We start from the raw sequence: 22,664 nt of genomic DNA on the forward strand, positions 1-22,664 counted from the left end.
GGTAAAGGACTCTGGGCACAGCCTGGAGAATATCGCCGCCCCAAAGAAGAGCTGGAGGCGGAGAAGGCGGAGAGGCGCTGGTATGAGGAGGCAGCACGGCGGCGTGGATGGAAGCACGAGTCAGCCCCAAAAATGTCTTGGGGGGGAGGCACACCTGATGTGTGGCGAAGCCAGGTAGGAGACCTGTGCCAACTTCCTATGCTTACCGGGGGGCTGGAGAGACCGGGCAGGCACCGTGTTATGCTGTGAAGCGCACGGTGTCCCCAGTGCAGGTGCATAGCCCGGTGCGGTACATTCCAACTCAGCGTATCGGCCCGGGCTAGAGTGGGCATCGAGCCAAGTGCCATGAAGCCGGCTCTACGCATCTGGTCTCCAGTGCGTCTCCTTGGGCCGGCTTACATGGCACCAGCCTTGCGCATGGTATCCCCGGTTCACCTGCATAGCCCAGTGTGGGCTATTCCACCTCGCCGCACTGGCAGGGCGACCGGGACATGCAACCAGGTAGGGTTGGGCAGACTCGGTGCTCAAGAGCTCCAGTGCGCCTGCATGGTCCGGTCTATCCGTCACCACCTCCACGCACCAGCCCTCCGGTGGCAGCCCCCCACACCAGGCTGTCTCTCCGGCTCATCCTTACAGGTGCTCCTGCCTGTCCAGCGCTGCCGGAGCCTTCCTCCTCTCCAGCGCAGCCGGAGTCTCCTGCCTGTTTGGCGCTGCCAGAGCTCCTGCCCCTCAGTCCAGAGGCGCTAGAGCCCCTCATTCCAGAGGCGCCAGAGCTACTCAGTCCAGCGCTGCCAGAGCCCCTCAGTCCAGCGCTGCCAGAGCCCCTCAGCCCAGAGCTTCCGCAGCCCCTCTGTCCAGTGGGGTTTAGAAGGGTCGCCGTGGTTAGGAGGCCACGGAAGCGGACAATGTGGCGGACTAAGACTATGGTGAAGTGGGGGCCACGTCCAGCACCAGAGCCGCCACCGCGGACAGATGCCCACCCAGACCCTCCCCAATAGGTTCAGGTTTTGCGGCCAGAGTCCGCACCTTGGGGGGGGGGGGTACTGTCACACCCTGACCATAGTTTGCGTTTGTATGTTTCTATGTTTTGTTTGGTCAGGGTGTGATCTGAGTGGGCATTCTATGTTGTGTGTCTAGTTTGTCTGTTTCTGTGTTTGACCTGATATTGTTCTCAATCAGAGGCAGGTGTTAGTCATTGTCTCTGATTGGGAACCATATTTAGGTTGCCTGTTTGGTGTTGGGTTTTGTGGGTGATTGTTCCTGTCTCTGTGTTTGCACCAGATAGGACTGTTTTGGTTTTTTTCACATTTCTTGTTTTGTTAGTTTATTCATGTCTTTATAAATTAAACATGAATAACCACCATGCTGCGTTTTGGTCCGCCTCTCCTTCAAGTAAAGAAAACCGTTACATTTGTCTCATGTTTCAAGAGCTGAAATCAAAGATTCCAGAAGTGCAAAAAAGCTTATATCTCTCAAATTATGTGAGCAAATTTGTTTACATCCCTGTTAGTGAGCATTTCTTCTTTGCCAAGATAATCCATCCACCTGACAGGTGTGGCATATCAGTAAAATGATTAAACAGCAGGGGAATTATACAGGTGCACCTTGTGCTGAGGACAATAAAAGGTCACTCTAAAATGTGCAGTTTTGTGACAACAAAATGCCACAAATGTCTTAAGTTTTGAGGTGGCCTGCAAATTGCATGCGTACTGCAGGAATGTCCAGTAGAGCTGTTCCCAGAGAACCGAATGTTAATTTATCTACCATAAGCCACCTCCAAAGTTGTTTTCGAGAACTTGGCAGTACATACAACCGCAGACCACATGTAACCATACCAGCCCAGGACCTCCACATCCGGGCTTGTATTGTCTGCAATAATTAAATTCATAGAATTGAATTCCAATGTTTGCACTGAAACCATCTGCCAGACCACTCAGTACCATTGACTCAAACGTAATTGTCATGGACATGTTTAACTTGGATCAGCCTCTCAGAATAGCACTAAAAACAAACAAGCAACCCAGAAAAAGACAAGAAACAGCCCATACTAACATATGTAGCACAAGGTTCATGAAATGTACAACTTATTAACACTTGAAAACATGCATATTCTGGCCATCTCTGAAACACACTTAGATTATTCCTTTGATGATGCCGTAGTATCTATACATGATTATAGAATATATAGGAAAAATATAAATGCAAATGGAGGAGGTGTTGCCACTGTGGGTTTGCACAGCCGAATAACTTCTGCACAAACTGTTAGAAACTGTCTCAGGGACTGCAGTGCATTGTAACTGACTTCTTTGGGCAAATGCGCACCTTCGATGGCATGGTAGTGGTGGGATATGGTATGGGCAAGCATAAGCTACAGACATCAAACACAATTGCATTTTATAAATGCCAATTTAAATGCTCAGAGATACCATGACGAGATCCACCACAATCACCTCATGTTTCAACATAATGTACAGCTAAATGTTGCAAGGATCTGGCCACAATTCCTTGGAAGCTGAAAATGTCCCATTTCTTCCATGGCCTGAATACTCACCAAAAAGTCACCCATTAAACATGTTAGGGATGCTCTGGATTGACTCGCACAATAGTTTTTCCAGTTCCCGCCAATACCTAGCAATATAAAATCAAATCAAATGCGCCGAATACAACAGTGAAATACTTAATTACGAGCCCCTAACCAACAATGTAGTTAAAACATTTTTTTTGGAGAAGAATAAGAAAAAAAAGTAACAAGTAAATATAGAGCAGCAGTAAAATACCAATAGCGAGACTATATACAAGGGGGTAACAGAGTCATTGTGAGGGGGCACCGGTTAGTTGACATAATATGTACATGTAGGTAGAGTTATTAAAGTGACTACGCATAGATGATAACAACAGAGAGTAGCAGCGGCGTAAAAGGGGGGGAGGGGATGCAAATAGTCCGGGTAACCATTTGATTAGTTGTTCAGGAGTCTTATGGCTTGGGGGTAGAAACTGTTTAGAAGCCTCTTAGACCTAGACTTGGCGCTCCAGTACCGCTTGCCATGCGGTCGAAGAGAGAACAGTTTATGACTAGGGTGGCTGGAGTCTTTGACAATTTTTAGGGCCTTCCTCTGAAACAGCCTGGTATATAGGTCCTGGATGGCAGGAAGCTTGGCCCCAGTGATGTACTGGGCCGTTCACACTACCCTCTGTAGTGCCTTACGGTCAGAGGCCGAGCAGTTGCCATACCAGGCAGTGATGCATTCAGTCAGGATGTTCTCGATGGTGTAACTGTAGAACCTTTTGAGGATCTGAGGACCCATACCAAATCTTTTCAGTCTCCTGAAGGGGAATAGCTTTTGTCGTGCCCTCTTCATCACGGTATTGGTGTGCTTGGACCATGTTAGTTTGTTGGTGATATGGCCACCAAGGAACCTGAAGCTCTCAACCTGCTCCACTGCAGCCCCATCAATGAGAATGGGGGCGTGCTCGGTCCTCTTTTTCCTGTAGTCCACAATCATCTCCTTTGTCATGATCAAGTTGAGGGAGAGGTTGTTGTCCTGACACCACATGGCCAGGCCTCTGACCTCCTCCCTATAGTCGGTCTCGTCGTTTTCCGTGATCAGGCCTACCACTGTTGTGTTATCGGCAAACTTAATGATGGTGTTGGAGTCATGCCTGGCCATGCAGTCATGAGTGAGCAGGGAATAAAGAAGAAGGACTGAGCACGCACCCCTGAGGGGCCCCTGTGTTGACGATCAGCGTTGTGGATGTGTTGTTACCTACCATTACCACCTGGAGGTGACCCGTCAGGAAGTCCCAGTTGCAGAGGGAGGTGTTTAGTCCCAGGATCCTTAGCTTATTGATGTGCTTTGAGGGCACTATGGTGTTGAACGCTGAGCTGTAGTCAATGAATAGCATTCTCACATAGGTGTTCCTTTTGTACAGGTGGGAAAGGGCATTGTGGACTGCAATAGAGATTGCATTATCTGTGGATCTGTTGGGGCGGTATGCAAATTGGAGTGGGTCTAGAGTTTATGTGAGCCATGACCAGCCTTTCAAAGCACTTCATGGCTACAGACTTGAGTGTTACAGGTCGGTAGACATTTATGCAGGTTACCTTAGTGTTTATGGGCACAGGCACTATGTTGGTCTGCTTAAAACATGTTGGTATTACAGACTCGGACAGGGAGAGGTTGAAAATGTCAGTGAAGACACTTGCCAATTGGTCAGCACATCGCAGTACACGTCCTGGTAATCCATCTGGCCCTGCAGCCTTGTGAATGTTGACCTGTTTGAAGGTCTTACATCGGCTGCAGAAAGTGTGATCCCACAGTCTTCCAGAATAGCTGATGCTCTTATGCATGTTTCATTGTTATTTGCCTCGAAGCGAGCATAGAAGTAGTTTAGCTCGTCATTGAAGAGGAGTGGGACAACATTCCACAATCAACAGCCTGATCAACTCTTCGAGACAATGTTTCCATTCTGCTAACAATGCCTTACTGTATGTCATGGAATTTTGAGTCAATTATAACCTATTTTTAAAACCTCTAATAAAGTTTGTTTTGAAGCATAAACTGAGAATTTGATATTTTTGACTGATATGTTTCATATCGCAAAGTAGTTAAAACGCTATCAGTTCCACTTTAGTGTTAGTTTTAGGCTTGTCGTGACGTTGTATTAGTTAATGTGACGACTGTTGCTCATCGAATGATTGAAGGTTTCTAATTGCGTGATTAAATTAATCAAGCAATTATCAACTCATTAACCTGGGGCACCATGGGAATATTAGTTTTATTAAATTTCTATTTCCCAAATTAACTCAAAGAATATTAGAATATCGATGTTACAACAGTCGCTAATTAATCAGTTTCCCCTACAGTCTCATTCTGAACGTTGCATAATCCGGGAATCTGCAGGGACCCGGGTCCCACCAATGAGTTCGTACCACGCCAATCTTAGTTGAGTATTTATTTACTAGAAAGCTAAAATGATGATAAAAGATACACAACACACAGTCTAGGCTATTGATTATGATTTAGTATAACGGGCCAACACACTATGGCGCATGTCACCCAAAATGGGGATTTAAAAGAGAGGGAAAAAGAGGGTGAAAAAGAGAAAGTACACGAGATAAATAAACATTTGGGTGCATTTGTCAGCTATGCTTATTTTAACCCTAGCCTTGCCCCAAACTGCCGCTCTCATGGGTCAGAATATAATGATGTGATTACGTGTGGGATGTCTCAGATGGGAAGCTCCACGTTGGTTGTTTAGGCTTCTCAATGACGCACTTGTCCGGTGCAACTCTCTGGTCGTCCTCACGATGTCAGTGTTCTTTTGGTCTGATTCCTTGCCCTTGCTCTGGGAGGGCTCTTCTGAGGGCAGTCAGCTCTGTAGCTCAGAGCTCACAGCGTAGGAATGAAACAGTGTAGATACCATGATTCGATGGAGAGTGGAGGTTAGGTGGTCCGGCTTGAATTCACCCGCTTAGACACAGCTACTCGTCAGTAGCATGGGTAGAAAAATATTTCTTTGTCTTCAACCCTGGGTTGAGTTTTGAGTTCGTTGACTTTTTAGACCTCGGCTGCAGCTTGGGTCATGTAGTCTGTTATGTTAATTCTTCACTCAATGTCTTATACCCTCGGGTCAGAAGTGGGCGTAACCGCCTTTTGGGCAATTCTCTGGGCGTACCAAGATAAGAGGCAAGGTCTAGATTTGACTAAAATCCAATTTTAGACAACTAACTTCACATTTCATCTTTATCAAATCATTGTCTTTGATTTGGACATTTTTCACACAACGTACAATGTATAAACACCAATCATGTCCTAGGAAAACTATTACAGTTACAATGTTTTTGTAATAACGTAATCTATTAACCTTTAATAACAAAACAAAAATTACATACATTTTCATATTCCATCTATCATCATGACCACCATTGTGGCTGACGGAAACCATTGTTCCAAAGTCCCCTTATTACATGTTTAATGTTCAGAGGTTGGTTCTCCATAGTGAGAGGACACAGGAATGTTGTTAGTGGCCTAAGATTTACCATGGGTGTGAGGGGTCATAAAAAAAACATCTTCAGACCCTTAGATCTCTCCTCCACTGTTGGGGTTGAGAGATAATCTGTAGGGTTGTGGTCTCCTGTAACCTGACCTGATCAGGACAGTCATGACAGGCCTAACATAAATTGTGCATTTGACAGCTCATTTTGACATGTGGAAATGGAGAGGTTGGAACCAGGTGCAGAGAAGAAGAGAAGGGACTTATAAGCTTGAGACTGACACTCGAACGATGACAGTTCAGTAGACCAGTTCGGCAGTGTGTTGTGAGCATACTCTGCCCAAACGAGGAACTTGCTCCAGTTGCTGGCTTGGGTGGAGATGAAACAGCGGAGGAACTTCTCCAGCTCTTGGTTGGCCCGCTCTGTTTTCCCATTTGACTGTGGGTGGAACCCCGAGGAGAGACTCGCGATGCCCCCAACAGGGAGCAGAATGTTTTCCAATACCGTGCAACGAACTGGGGCCCACAATCTGAGACAATGTCCTGGGGAAGTTTGTGTATTCGAAAGACATGGGGAATCATGAGATCAGCGGTCTCCTTCGCTGAGGGCAACTTGGGTAAGGCGATGAAATGGGCTGCGTTAGAAAACCAATAGTGGTAAGCCCTTGGGATTGGGGAACGCTGTGATAAAGTCTATGGACCAAGGCGGCTGGGGATGGGCAGAGGTTGGAGCAACCCAGCCGGTCGCTGTTGTGAGGACTTGCTTTAGGCACAGGTGGAGCAGGCCGTAATGAATGATCTTACATCCTCAATCATGTTGGGCCACCAGAATTTCCACCTCAGGAACTCCAGTGTCCGATTAACCCCTGGATGCGTGTCCCCATTGTAGTACTCAGGAATGGGCTGATCACGGAACATAAAGTCTGTTAGTGGGACCCCCATCAGGTTCAGGTTCTCGGGTCTGGCCTTGTCGGACCGTGGTCTCAAAACTCCATATCATGGGGTCCACAATGCGGGACCTGGGGATGATGGGCTCAGAGTCCCTCTCCTCATTAGAGACATCGTGTTGGCGGAACAAGGTGTCTGCTTTCTGATTCTTGTATCCCAGGCGATAGGCTAGTGTGACGTTGAACCTGTTAAAGAACAGAGCCCACCGAGCCTGTTAAGTGATCAACCTCTTGGCTTCTTGAATGGAAACCAAGTTCTTATGGTCCGTCCAGATCACGACAGGTCGAGGTACCCCCTCCAATCAGTGTCTCCACCCGTAAAGGGCCCACTTAACTGCCAAGAGCTCCCGGTTGTCTACATTGTTATTGCGTTCGAGAACTGGCGAGAACTGCTTGGAGAGAAAGGCACATGGGTGCAGTTTTTTGTCCCCTTCGCTCTGCTTTGAAAGGACCGCCCCTGCTCCGGTGTCCGACGCGTCCACCTCTACCACGAAGGGACGGGTAGGATCAGGATGGACGAGGATGGATTCATAGGTGAAACGTCCCTTGAGCTTCCCGAATGCCCTCTCAGCTTCGGGGGTCCAGCAAAACGGTTCTGGGACTTGTTGGTTAGGTGCGTGAGAGGCGCTGCACCAAAGTTGTAAAAATGTGCAAACCCGAGGAACCGCTGGACTTGTTTGAGTGAGGCGGGACGCGGCCAGTCGGTGACCAACTCACCTTTACAGGGTCAATTTGAATGCTGGCGGTAGAGGAAAGAAACTTGGGATACATGGAACTCACACTTCTCTATCTTGATGTATAGTTGACTCTGCAGGAGGCATCTCAGGACTTGGCGGACGTGCAGGATGTGTTCCAGATTGGTCTTGGAGAAGATCAGGATGTTGTTGAGGTAAACAAAGACGAACCGATTCAACACATTCGTGTCATTGACCAATGCTTGGAAGAGTGCCGGTGAGTTTGATAATCCGAAGGGCATGACTAAATATTCATAGTGGCCACTCAGGGTGTTAAAGGCAGTCTTCCATTCATCTCCCTCCCTGATTCCCACCAGATTGTATGCATTTGGTGAAGAATTGGGCCCCATGGGCCAACTCCAAGCGGCGAACATCAGGGGTTATGATTCTTAATCATAATCCTGCTCTTGGCCAATGTCAAAAATGCTGAGACGCCCAAAGCTTTCTTAACTGCATTTTTAATTTACCATCATTCTCTTGTTGTGTTCATCATCAGTGTCACTAGTTAACACTAACTGTTTGTCTTTGACGGGTAAAAGAAGACAAAGAAAATCCAGCCATGTGTAATATTGGTGTAAAGGTTCAATAAAAAGATAATGCAGTCACTATCTCGTGCACTCAGGAACAAGTCTGTGCCCTCTTTTATATTCTATTTAGATTCAGATTTTGTTAAAGGTGTAACACGCATAACGTTCAGTATCCTGTATCTTAAGAGCACACAATGTTGGGTATGAAATGTAGACTTGTGTGAGAGAAACACAACAGCTGTCATTATTTCCAAAGGATTCTGTATTGGGATATGTGCACTTTTACATTTCAGCAGGGCGACTTACAGTAGTGGGGGAATACATTTGTCATTTTTTGTACTTGTGAGAATCAAACCCACAACCCTGGCATTGCAAGCACCATTATCTACCAACTGAACCACATGGGACCACATAGGACCACTTACATCCAAATAGGGCTTGTGAGGACTAGTAATCACTAGACTCTGGGAAATATGGAAGTAATACATGCTATTAAAAGGGAAAGCATCGGAAGGTACTTTAACATGCTATGGTTCTGATTCTAAAAGAATACCTAAGAGTGTCCTCGTGCTGTTACCTAGGCAACATACTACATGTATAGCTAGATAGTCAATTCTACAAGTTGAACGCCATAATGTTGATTGACAGTTTTTGAATAATGATGATTATAATGTGTGGCATGAACATAATGTCTCCCATCAGTGCATGCCAAAAGCAGATATAATGCAGTAACAATCTAGTGCAGTTACAGTATGGTTCACAAGCATTAGAATGACCTCATATACAGCATACAGTAGAAAAGGCCTACACCCAGGGGGGAAATTGGGGGAGAACTCATGTAGATACAAAACATAAAACCTGCCTCTGGGATAACAGCCATAATGAGCTAGAAAGTATTCACTGTTACCACCTGAATGCATTAAATTTAGTCTGTCACTACTCTACTGTATTGTACTGTAATGTGCTGTACTCTACATTTTACTGTGTACTGTAATGTACTGTACTCTGCACTGTACCGTGCTGTCCAAACTTGTGAAACATAGATGTCTACGATTGGTTCAGATTTGGTCCGGTCCAGAAAGGACTAAATCTTAACCAATTATAGATGTCTATGCTTGAGCTAAATCAAGGCCAGTCCGGACCAAATCTGAACGTCTATGTTTGGGCCAAATATAGGCCGTCCGGATGTCTGCGGATTACTATGATTGGTTAGGATTTCAAGGCGGGTCAGGACCGCCCAAAAAAAGACTGAAAAAAAAAGATGTCCAAAAGACGTCGTCTGACGTCAAATACTTCGTGGGAATCAATTAAGGGTCTGGCTATGTCATAAAACCTGATTAACTGCTCCAAACCTGGACGGAAATTATAAAAAGTGGAAAGAGGTAATCGCTAATCTGTCCAAAAAGGCAACAGTACAGGCAGGGAAAAGGCTGATAACAGGAAATCCGATAGACTAAAGTACATGCAGGAAATAGGCGTCATTAGTGAGGCAGGAAAAAACTATCATAGACGGGAGGGTTAAATTACAGGGGAAAACCAGCACTCTGAAGTGCGTCACAAGGCAAACAATACTTCACAATGATGTGGTGCAAAGAACTGAACTAAATAGTGTATGATAATGACATACAGGTGTGTGAACAGGTGATCAGAATTCAGGTGATTGGGATCTGGAGAGTGAGCTGCGTTCAGGGGATCTACGTGTTTGAGAGTGTGAGTTGAAAGTAGACGTAACAATGATGGCATATACTGTGACACATCAGAAAGTTCTCCGTTCATATACAGTGCCTTCAGAAATTATTCATACCCCTTTTCCGACGTTTTGTTATGTTACAGCCTGCATTTAAAATTTATCAAATTGAGATTTTGTGTCACTGTCCTACACACAACACCCCATAATTATGTTTTTAGACATTTTTACAAATTAATAACAAATGAAAAGCTGACATGTCTTGAGTCAATACGTATTCAGCCCGTTTGTTATGGCAAGCCTAAATAAGTTCAGGAGTAAACATTTGCTTAACAAGTCACATAATAACTTGCATGAATTCACTCTGTGTGCAATAATAGTGTTTAACATGATTTTTTAATGAGTACCTCATCTTTGTACCCCACACATACAATTGGCTGTAAGGTTCCTCAGTTGAGCAGTGAATTTCAGACACAGATTCAACTATAAAATCAGGGAGGTTTTCTAATGCTTCGCAAAGAAGGGCACCTATTGGTAAATGTGTCAAAATTAAAAAAGCAGACATTGAATATTCATTTGAGCATGGTGAAGTTATTAATTACACTTTGGATGAAGGCACTGTATGTACATCCCCACCTGTCTCTCCAACTGGCTGTATGCACATCAACATTTTTGATGCCGAGTGATATAGCTCAAAGACTAACTGCTTGTTTGTGCACTTTAGCCAGTCTATAAAGTATAGACACCGAAGGAGGCGATAATTGAGTAAATGTGCATGCGTCTTCAATGTTTTCAGGGGGTACTGGCACAACAAGTGACAGTTTTTATTTTTCAGTCACTGGCCCAATTATGGCTCCCCCCAGTCGAGAAGAATCCTGGAGTGCGTGGAAAATGGAGCCCTATCAAAGCAACTCGCCACTTATCTCCTAAAAGACAGGGCCAGTCACATCCTTGTCGTATTAACATTTAAATTCTGCGATCCTTGTAGCGACAAAAAAAGGAGAGATTGAGAGAGAGAGGGGAGGAAACTGTTGCACAATAACATCTACGTGAAATGTAGCTCATTACAAATGCAAGCTTCCCCTCGCCTGACTAAGTGAAGCATAGACTCTTAGATAGGCAGACTATTTTGTGGTCTTCCGTCCTCTGGACAAGATAGCGGTATGTTTGAGCCCAGTGCTTTAAATCTACTCGATGTCAACCGTGACATGTTTCTCTTTGCAACAACGCTCACAATACGCAAATTATTCTGAAATGTATTCCATCATTCACTCACATGCCTCCAAAACATTATTTCTATACATATCATTAGTGCGTAATGGTGATTAGGGAACAGGTAGTAGACAGATAATGAGATACCCATAAAGGAAAAGGATGCAGTTCACCAAGTGTCATTGGGGTTACCTAATGTCAAGGTGACAGACTGGAGACAGTTGAGAGAGAGGGGAGTGTGTGTGTGTGTGTGTGTGTGTGTGTGTGTGTGAGAGAGAGAGGGGGGGGTGAGAGGGGGGGAGTGAATGCTAGAGAGGGGGAGGGGGCTGGGGAATGAGCGAGAGAGTTTGAGAAAGAAAGAGCAAGAGAGAAAGAGCGGGAATGTATATAAACAAGTAATCGAGGTGAGGTTGTAGGTTTTGTCTTACCTGAGGGAGAGAGAAGTTTCCAGGTGAGCGAGGGTTCTGGTTTGCCACTGGCTTGGCACATTAGAGTGACGTTCGAGCCTTCGTTGACCACGATGTCCTTCGACAAGTTGATGATTGTGGGGGGCACTGCAAAACACAGAAAACGACACTTGTTTGCTATTTGCTTTGTTTGACCATTTTATTTTTGTAACATTTTATTTGAATTTTTTGGACAATTAACAATAACATACATTATTATTGTAACTTTGTGACCAAGAATTTGGATTAAAGATCAAATACAAAATATTGAAATATAAAATACTGTAAATATGACAGGTGCGAGCAACGGAGTTCTCTGAATCTTGATATCAAGTTAGCGGTGTAACAGCTACATCAGTGTCTCTTATAACATATAAGCCAGTCTCCGAAAAGTGGAGGAGCACTCAGAAAAAGATAGCCTTTCCTGACATTACAGTTTGCCCTTAAAAGCATTCACTGGTGGTAGAGTGGACTGAACAAAGAGCCAGAGCTATTCAACCATAACCTAAATCAAAATGTGACCGTGTCACAGGAGTTATTCCACCTCAAAGGAAGATAGTGTATTAAATGGGCCTTAGTTTGCTGTTTGGGCCATGGGTGCACCTAAGGGCCACCGTAGCCTGCTCACCATCAATACACTCGGATAAGTTCAGCTAGAACAAGGCCTACTCAAGTTGGGGGTGAACATAAAGTAAGAAAAAAGAACAAAGTACACTAAACATTACTATGGTTGGTTGGAGTACATTCAGATGAAACCATTTCTACAGATCATAAACATGGGGTTTTAGAATGTGGTACAGAGAGAGCAAGACATGGTTACAAACCACAGATGTGATCTGAAAACTATGACCTTGAGCGTTGCTAGTGCAGATCCAAAGAGAAACAGCCACAGCCACTTTCAGGAGTCTCTTACCAGAACACACATTTCAGCTTTTACTTTACACCTGCTCTTCACTCAAAAGCTCATCCCTGACAGTGCAAAGCACTGAAATTCTGCAAAGATCCGGAAACTAGTCTTTGAAATATTTTTTATTCTTCAAAAAGCAGAAGCACCAGGAATAGCACCTTGACCTAAAAACAGTCAAAGTGTGAAGGGGAGCGAGTTGAGCAGTGAGCTACTATACAAGAAGGGACTTCTGCAAGCAAGCCTTAAAATGTCTCCCCTTTCTATGGTCATGTGTAGATGGGATACAGCTATTGTGAAATTGATGTCCAAAGTGGATGTTTTTAAAAAACAGACATTTTAAAACTAACCCTGACCCTTTTCCTTACCTTTACCTAATTATCCTAACCTGCTACGTTAATTATCCTAACTTACTGTATAAGTTCTCCTTAACCTGCTACAAAAACCCAATAGCCCTTTCTATGTCCCTCCTCAATGTCACTCTGGACCTGGCACCAGAGTGAGGTAGCAATAAACATTGCTCAATTGAGTACTTTTCCACTAACAATATGTATAATTCCTCTCAAGCCACTTCAGGTAGTGAAAATGTCATCCATTACCTACAACTTCATTTGAATGAGACATGGAAATATAGTGATATTGAATGATATTATTAGGCGCTGTATGTTCCACATCAGGGACACTTGTTCCCCATCTCCAGCAAACTCAGCTGATTAAACTAATTGCATTCTCAAATCAAAATGTGTTGATTAGTTGGAGGTGTGTTAGATGGAGCAAAAGTGTGACACCACAAATCAGGCCCCTGAGGAATGTAGTTTCCCATCCCTGTTCCACATTTTTTTGAGGAAGTGTAATGGCGGACTGACAAGCTATTTACCAAGAACAATGTGCCCCACCTATGATGCTTTTCCTCTCAACAGCAAGTGGCAGGCAAGGTATCTGCCAAACCAAAGAGAGTTGTCCTCGTGTTTCGACATCTCCAATATGTCCTGTCAAAGGACACGTTTTGTTTTCTCTCTATATATTTCTATTTCCAAGAAAGACAGTGAGATGTATGTTCTTTTTGAGAGGAGCCCAAAGAAATGTGGTTCAGTACCAGAAAAATGCAAACGAGACACAATTCATCTCATGGCTGATGTATTGATTGCCTTTGTACCTTGAACACAATTTGAGAAGAGTGCAGTGCAAGGCCTAATCCTTGTCTTTGTGGAACCCTTGCAGAGAACAAAAAGGAAACAGTCAGCACAAATATAAATAAAAAGTCAGTACAAATATACAAATAATCACATTATTTAGGGAGTCACTGGGAACAGAATGGCATGTGATGCGTAAGCCCATGTCACTCCCTAAAATGCTGAAGCACCTTTGGGAATTTGTTGGAATTTTGTGAACTAAATTTGTGTCAAATGTCACACCATCACTTTAGTCAACAAGCCAGAGGAATGTCTAATGATTTGGTGACTCTTCTCTGAGTCCCACCTCCCCCCGAGATGCACACCTACACACATACCCACGGAGAGGTTGGAGAACAGGATGAACTACAGTGCAGCGGCCCTGGAGCAGTTTAGCTATTAAGTGCCTTGCTCAAAGGCACAATGGCAGGAGATGGTGACGAGGCCAGGACACTAATACCAGCAATCATCTGATTTTCCAACCACTCCCACCAGATTTTTCCTGACAACAACCTGCGATTCTAACCAACAACTCTCCCGTTGCTGGCCGGCCTCTCTACCTGCCACCCACTGCTGTATAGTTCAACAAGCAATCAGCTTCAAAGATTAGTACATTCCCACTCAAATAAATGTCCTCCAACATTTCCTTGAGGAGTATTGACAGCATGTGTTCTTACAAAAAATGTTTTAAATTCTCTAGTATAGCCACTATTGAAGGTTATTAAATGCTTCTCAAAGATGCCCTCTGGTGGTCAAACTAGCACTAACTAGCATTAATGGTACCAGTGGTTCACACTTAAATAACATGCCATAAAACTCTGTGAAGTCACACATCTGAAAATGTCAGGTTTGTCAAATGTACAAACAAGAAGGAAAAAGACTGCTGGCAAGTTGTAGCAAACTGTGGTTTCCCGACCTTGGGAAATGTTGGGTGTGGATTTGATGGGTCCATTTCCTAGAATCTCGAATCATAATGTGTACATGCTTGTTTTTGTTGATTAATATTCCAAGTGGGTGGAGCTCTTTGCCCTTCGTCAGGCTACAGCGAGGACCATCTCTAACATCCTCACGAAAGAGATCCTGACTCGCTGAACCGAGGTTCCCAGGTCTCTTTGAGACCTGCCAAAGTTGGAACCTGAGACAGATGTTGACCACGGCCTATCATCCACAGACGAACCTCACCGAGAGGGTTAATCAAACCTTTAAGACAATGGTTGCTTCCTATTTTGGGACCCAGCACAAACACTGGGACAAATAACTTCACGGGTTTTCGATTTGCCCTGAATTCTGCTGTGCAAGAGTCCACTGGAGTCACCCATGCAGAGCTGAACCTGAGTCGTCGCCTCTGAGAATCCTTGGATATGGTGCTACAGCCCAAGCAAGTTACTCCAGACTCTGCATGGTATGACCAGGTAGGCCATATTCACGACTTGAGAGCTCTTATCTCAAAGAAAATGATCAAGGCACATCTCAAGCAGAAGATAAAATTTGATAACAAGAGTCAAGACATGCAGTTCCAGGTTAGTGATCAGGTGTGGCTTCGCTCTCATCCTTTGGGGTGGCTGGGTAGCCTAGTGGTTCGAGCGTTGGACTAGCAACCGGAAGGTTGCAAGTTCAAATCCCTGAGCTGACAAGGTGCAAATCTGTCGTTCTGCCCCTGAACAGGCAGTTAACCCACTGTTCCTAGGCCGTCATTGAAAATAAGAATTTGTTCTTAATTAACTGACTTGCCTAGTAAAATAAAGGTAAAAAAAAAAATTATCCATACTCAAAAGCTGAACAATTCTTCTCAGCCAAGCTCAAGCCACAATGTGGGCTACCGCAGAATTCTATGGCACATTATTTAATTGTCAGCCATTGTTACCATTAGTGCTAGTTTGACCACTAGAGAATCTAAACTTTTTTTGTAAGAACATAGTATATGGTATTTATTTTAAGAAGTGAAGCTTATTTCATTTAATCAATATTATACTGTTTCTATTCCAAGAAAACGAAAAATGAAACCCTCAGGGTTTCCGTTAGGAAAATATGGCAATATACAACATGACGGTCGGGAGTAGGCTACAGTACTAAGTGCATAACATTTCCACACCCTAATTGTAGTCTAACCAATACCCAAACGGAGATTCAGTGAAAATAATAATCTTCTTGATTTATCAAGACCAGTCCTCGTGCTCATTTCAGAGTCGCGCTGTCTTGACCTCTGAATGCTGTCTCTTCCATTCATTTTGAAAGAGTATTTTCCGGTAACCAACAATTTGTTTACCTTCATTAGCCTACTTTGTTCCAATATTTCTGTCATTCAGTGATATTTATTCCCATAGTAATTCGTTATGGATCCATAACAAAATAAACATCTGCATTTTGAAAGAATATTTTTGTCATTATTTTATTAACGAAAGCATAAAGATGCGGATGAAGAAATATGCATTTGTTTATTAGGCTACTGTGCAGTTTGACAAGTAACATAGCCTACAGTACATACTGTAGTAAACATGGTAAAGTGCCTAATTCCTTACATAAGGGGGAACGGGTCATGTCCAGACTTTCTCAGTGACCGCAAGTACTCCTTAACTCTGTCTTTAATGCTTTTTCGGTTTGCATCAGTCATGGACAGAAACTTCTGAGACACAGTATTAATGATGAACACTAGGGTGTCATGCCCTGATCTGTTTCACCTGTTCCTGTGATTGTCTCCACCCCCTCCAGGTGTCGCTTATTTTCCCCAGTGCATTTATCCCTATGTTTCCTGTCTTTCCGTGCCAGTTTGTCTTGTATGTTTAGTCAAGTCAACCAGTGTGTTTTTCCCATTCTCCTTTTGCTATTCTCCTTTTTCTAGTCCTCCTGGTTTTGACCCTTGCCTGTTTCTGGACTCTGTACCTGCCTGCCTGACCATTCTGCCTGTCTTAGACCCACTCCAATTTGCATACCACGCCAACAGATCCACAGATGATGCTATGGAATTGGAGGAGATTGAGCACCGCAAGGTCCTGGATATCTTTGAAGAGGAAAACGATGAGACTTTTCTCGGTTTCCCAGACCAAGATGTTCCAAGGCAATGGTCGGCTTTTTCCAGGGGAAGGGGTGTGTGACTGCCCTGAATTTGTCTGAACCGTCTCAGTACTTCTCCTTTCAATAGGGCGCTTCCCCTTTAATTCCCTATTAGTGATCAGCATCAGCTGTGCAAAAGTGGATTTGTGACAGTGGCCCGAGAGGGGAAGTGTTCTACCCTCTGCTTGGAAGCTCGTTGAGACCCAGTTTGTTTTGTTTGTAGTAAAGTGTGTACTGTAAACGTGACGCAGGATCAACCACTATTGGATCTACCTATGTCTATTGTTGGACTACTAATTTACGTTGGTCTCTGCTGTTTCTTCATGGCCTTTCCCCGCTGGAGATCTGTTGGCAGATTGGATTGTCTGACTGACTACAACTTGTTACATACGGTATTTCCATTTGTTTTGGTGTGATTTATACCGTGATGATTTATGTGTTCAGTTGTAGTGAAGACTACAGAAATGTGACACTCTTTTTATAGTTGTGTGGTAAAATAGTTGTGTGGTAAAATAATAGTTTATGGCAATCTGATCACTTGGGATCACTGTACTCCTTACTGGGCTGGAATCTTTTGGGCCCGAGGTACGGGGCTTTTGTTGAGGAACCAGGGCTCACTGTTTGTTTACATTATGTGTGTGATCATTTATTTTGGGTAATGCAAAAGAACAGTTTTTGAAGTTATTTCCATTGTTTTAAGGGTTTATGAAAAGAGTACTTCCATACTGACTTTTACATGAGTCCTTTGTATTAGTGTAGACTTGACGGACCAGACGGGACTCATTCCCTCCCAAACAAAAAGGAGAAATCAATATTTTCTCTGGTAGGCACAACCTACCTGGCACCCCTGCAAACAATAACCTCAAGTCAAAACCGTTACAGTATAGTACCAATCAAAAGCTTGGACAAACCTACTCATTCAAGGATTTTTCATTTTAGAATAATATTGAAGACATGAACTATGAAATAACACAAATGTAGTAACCTAAATAGAATTAAAACAAATCAAAATATATTGCCTTGATGACAGCTTTGCACACTTTGCATTATCTCAACCAGCTTCACCTGGAAAGCTTTTCCAAAAGTCTTGAAAGAGTTCCCACATATGCTGAGCACTTGTTGGCTGCTTTTCCTTCACTCTGTGGTCCAACTCATCCCAAACCATCTCAATTGCGTTGAGGCCAAGTCATCTGATGCAGCACTCCATCACTCTCCTTCTTGGTCAAATAGGCCTTACACAGCCTGGAGGTGTGTTGGGTCATTGTCTGTTGAAAAACAAATGATCACTCCACTAAGCGTAAACCAAATGGGATGGCATATCGCTGCTGAATGCTGTGGTAGCCATGGTGGTTAACAGTGCCTTGAATATAAAATAAATCAGTCACCTGCAAAGCACCCATACCATCACACCTCCTCCTCCATGCTTCATGGCGTGAACCACACATACGGAGATCATCCGTTCACCTACTCTGTGTCTCACAAAGACACTGCAGTTGGAACCAAAAATCCAATTTGGACTCTTCAGACCAAATGACAGATTTCCACCGGTCTAATGTCCATTGCTCATGTTTCTTGGTCCAAGCAAGTCTCTTCTTATTATTGTTGTCCTTTAGTAGTGGTTTCTTTCCAGCAATTCGACCATGAAGGCCTGATTCACACAGTCTACTCTGAACAGTTGATGTTGAGATGTATCTGTTACTTGAACTCTCTGAAGCATTTATTTGGGATGCAATCTGAGTCTGGTAACTCTAATGAACTTATCCTCTGCAGCAGAAGTAACTCTGTGTCTTCCTTTCCTGTGGCAATCCTCGTGAGAGCCAGTCATTGCGCTTGATGGTTTTTGCTCTTGAAATTTTCAGTATTGACTGACATTCATGTCTTAAAGTAATGATAGACTGTCCTTTCTCTTTGCTTACTTCAACTTTGCCATAATTACCATAATATGAACTTGGTCTTTTATCAAATAGGGCTATCTTAGGGCTATACCACCCCTACCTTGTCACAACACAACTGATTGGCTCAAACGCATTAGGAAGGAAAGAAATTCCACAAATGAACTTTTAACAAGGCACTTTTAACATTTCTGTGAAATGCATTCCAGGTGACAAGCTCATGAAGCTGGTTGAGAGAATGCCAAGTGTGCATAACTGTCATCAAAGCAAAGGGTGGCTACTTTTAAGAATTTCAAATATAAAATATATTTTGATTTGTTTAACACCTTTTTGGTTATAACATGATTCCATATTCATTATTTAATAGTTTTGAAGTCTACCATGTAGAAAATAGTAAAGAAAAAAAAAACTGGAATGAGTGGGTGTGTCCAAAATTTTGACTGGGACTGTATTTATCTGTTTGTCTGTTTCCTAGATTTGGTATTTACAATTTCAAGTAATGCGTCCCATCATACAAAGTTTGACGATCACTAACTGAAAAATAAATAAAAACTGCAACACCACTGTTTTGTCACATTGGGCTTGTTTTGTCACATTGGGCTTGTTTTGCTAGACATTTGCCATGAATAATGTATCACGTGTCAAGTTAATCCTTAGTTCCCTCCCGTATGAATGACAAGTGCCCAGAAAGTGTGTCAGCTACACTTTATTTGTCTTGGTTCTCCCAGCCTGTAGTAGTTATTCGAGTTAGGGTGAATCTTCCAATATTTCTGGAGCTAAAAAAATACCTTCAGTTTAGGAACTAAATTTGAGCTGTCATGTCACTGCAGAAGTTCATCTGACTGCTCTTATCATTTACCATGGCACAGGTCCGTTCAATTTCTATTCCTAGATTCTAGTCAGTGCATGTGTCAAAATTGAATAGAAACTGATATTCAATTGAAATCCTCCTATCGAACAGACTGTAGTCTAGATGGATGTGACACATCCTCTGCCAGTGACACAGTTTAAACCCACTTGATACAGTCAAATTGGTGTACTAATGCCTGCATTTTCCAGATATTGCCTGTCAGTCAGGCATTAAAAAATATATATTGGGTTGTTGTCCCGGCAGGAAATAGCACATAATCTAAAAACATTTTAGTTATCCAGTCTACCGACAGAAAAGAACACACCAACACAACTGGAGGCTGCTGTATCAAAGACAGCCCACTCTCTTGCCCTCTCCAACTGTGCAACCCAAATCTGACTATATATAAAATATGTATCTCATATTTGTATTCACTGTACCCCCTCCATTGTGTGATTATCTACCCTTCTGTGTGTTAGTTATAATGACCTGAGGGGTTTTACCAGCGGCAGCCATTTATAGTAGATGACGTGTTTCAAGTAATTGGTAAAACATATCGTTCTATCAATGTTTTACTTTGAATAGTAAGTGAGCATCAATATTCATGACAATCATATCTTTATTTTGATGAATCGACTGTATTCAATTTTCTTATCTTTGGAGGTTTTACATACAGATTTCACTAAAATCGTGCATCAGCGGTGCTTCTTGAATTAATTCAACAGTTAAAAATGAAGGACTGTGTGAAATAAAGGACCCTTTTTTAAATTCATTAAAACATCCTCAATTAAAGAAAGCTGCACAAGTGTGATGGATCATTCAAAATATACGCATATTTACTGGTAGTCATATAGGCCTATTTACCAACCATATTTTTTACAAATGCGAATAACCAGCCAAGTGCACAAAAAGCACTTTCAAAGCCAATAAAGTGCTTCCTGTGAGGGTCTTTCCTTTTATATTGCACAGTCTGTCACACGGCCAATAAAGAGATCAGCCTGTGTGAATGTGACCCAAATGGCAATCTTTGGGCCCTGGTCAATAGTAGTGCACTATGTAGGGAATAGGTTGTGAATTGGGATGTAACCTGTGTATGTGTTGCTACCAGATTGGAGAATTCCAATCTTTTATATGAGGTAAAGCATGTTACATTTATTTATAATAGAGCTGTCCCTTCCCTTCACTTTTGATGGAGGATTTCAGAGCTTCAAAGGATTCTTAAGTCAGCAGGCTGCTATGCTGAATCAAAATAATTAGCTTGTGTCTAGCTGGCTGTATTAGCCCTATATTCTTAACCTAGAATCCCAGCTGCTTCACCATTGGAAGCCAGGGGAAAAGAAAATATTATTACAGAAAATGGAGATTACCCCCTGGTGGTATGGTCTTCGAGATTTTGATCTGTTATGAAATGAAGCCCTTACCTGAACAAGGCCTTATGAGACACTGAACCCAATTATTTCCAAGCTCAGGCCCGTAGAGATTACTAAAACCGGGACATCTCAATTAGCAAACTAGGATATCCACCAGAATAACAACTACAGTCATCTTGACTGTGATTGCCAACAAAAATATTGTTTCATTGCACATCCAGGTGAAACCAATCATTCCAACGCTGTAACATCTCATACACAGCCACTTAAGTCGTAAGCAATCCAGTTAATTTTGTCCAATGTGACAAGACAAGATGTTCTTGCTCCTCAGTGAAGAAATATACACCCTTAGAGTGAATTAATCTTCTCAAATGTTGGCTCCACAGCTGCGGCAACATTGTTTGCATCTTGTGGAAATGTCAGATGATTTGACATGCAAATGATGACCTCTTCCAGGCATTGATTAAAATGTAAATTTGGTAATCAAGCATGGCATATTTGCGGCATCTGCATTTCCACTGATGCAATTCGCCTTCTATCATAAACAGGCCTGCGTCATTCCTTTGAGCGAGATAGCTACTTTGCAGAGAATTCCCCTTTCCTTTCTCAGACCCATTAAATAAGTACTGATGATCTTAAAATGTTATCTGCTTAAGGCGTATCCCAAAAACTTGCAGCTACTAGAGCAAAGGATCAATATTTCATTATTGATTTGGATTTCTAGGAATTGTCTGGGTTTTTTCAGGGGTGTATTATTTAGACTTTATTTTACAAATTTAATCTTTATATAACTAGGCAAGTCAGTTAAGAACAAATTCTTATTTACAATGACGGCCTAGGAACAGTGGGTTAACTGCCTCGTTCAGGGGCAGAGCGACAGATTTTTACCTTGTCAGCTCGGGGATTTGATCTAGCAACCTTTCGCTTACTGGCCCAATGCTCTAACCACTATACACTCTTAGAAAAAATTGTTATTCGACGACATTGAACCCAATAGGGTTCTACCTGGAACTCAGAAGGGTTCTCCAATGGGGACAGCCAAATAAGCCCTTTAGGTTCTAGATAGCACCTATTTTTCTCCTAATCGTGTACATCAACTAGACTTGCAGACAACAGCCAAAACTCTGTGGCAGTTACTTGGGATCCTTTAAATTAATTTGGAAGGTTCATCTGGTAGATACTAGAGGTGTTATTCATCATAAAGCAGTGATCTACTGGTGTGGCACTGTATTTCAAATGAGGTCATATCTGAAGTCATTCAATCAAACACCTTAAAGTAATTTTGTCGACAGGTTGGCCACATCGCATAAAATACAGTCAATGATCCCTTTACCGTTAGACAATACATTAGAATGTTAACTCAAGCCAAAGCACAGTTTAAAGGGATTATCTCAGGCAAATCCTATCCTTATTCAGCCTAGACTAATTCATGCTCTAAATCTCAATTTAATGCGTTTCCATAATATGACGTATCGAGAAAAGAAAGCGTGCGGAGGAATTAGAACAAGTTCAAACTGCAAGCACTTAGTGAATTGGAGGGAAAAACAACAACTATGGGAAAGGAAACCAAACAACATGCCGTGCAGTCCTGTAGCCTCAATATTCTCATCTTCCCTCATAAATGCGGTGACAGTGATGAAAGCTTGGAAGTGCTGTGTGTGGGGATTATGACAAATTGGCTTTGTTTCTCCTTGACCTCCTCTCCTTATCACACACAACGAGCAACTACTTAAAGAATATATATAGATATAGACGTTAAATATGCTCCAGTAACTCTTGCCTTTCCAAACCACTTTGAGCTTGGGCCTTTCAATCAGTGCGTCTAGCATCTTGGCATAAACTCACGGCTACATTTCCCTGCCCCCTCTACAAACATCA

At 42.9% G+C, this 22,664-nt stretch overlaps 1 protein-coding gene across 5 annotated transcripts in view; it reads right to left on the bottom strand.

Moving 5' to 3' along the window:
- The window catches only part of LOC135548732 (opioid-binding protein/cell adhesion molecule-like), a 582,577-nt gene that overhangs the window by 47,849 nt on the left and 512,064 nt on the right, over window positions 1–22,664 (bottom strand). For all 5 annotated transcript variants that reach the window (XM_064978603.1, XM_064978606.1, XM_064978602.1 and 2 more), the window contains one exon: window positions 11,530–11,655. In XM_064978603.1, coding sequence (XP_064834675.1) covers window positions 11,530–11,655 — 126 coding nt within the window. The remainder of the gene's footprint in view (window positions 1–11,529; window positions 11,656–22,664) is intronic.

This window comes from Oncorhynchus masou, chromosome 11 (genome assembly GCF_036934945.1).
Source record: "Oncorhynchus masou masou isolate Uvic2021 chromosome 11, UVic_Omas_1.1, whole genome shotgun sequence".
Lineage (NCBI taxonomy): Eukaryota > Metazoa > Chordata > Actinopteri > Salmoniformes > Salmonidae > Oncorhynchus > Oncorhynchus masou.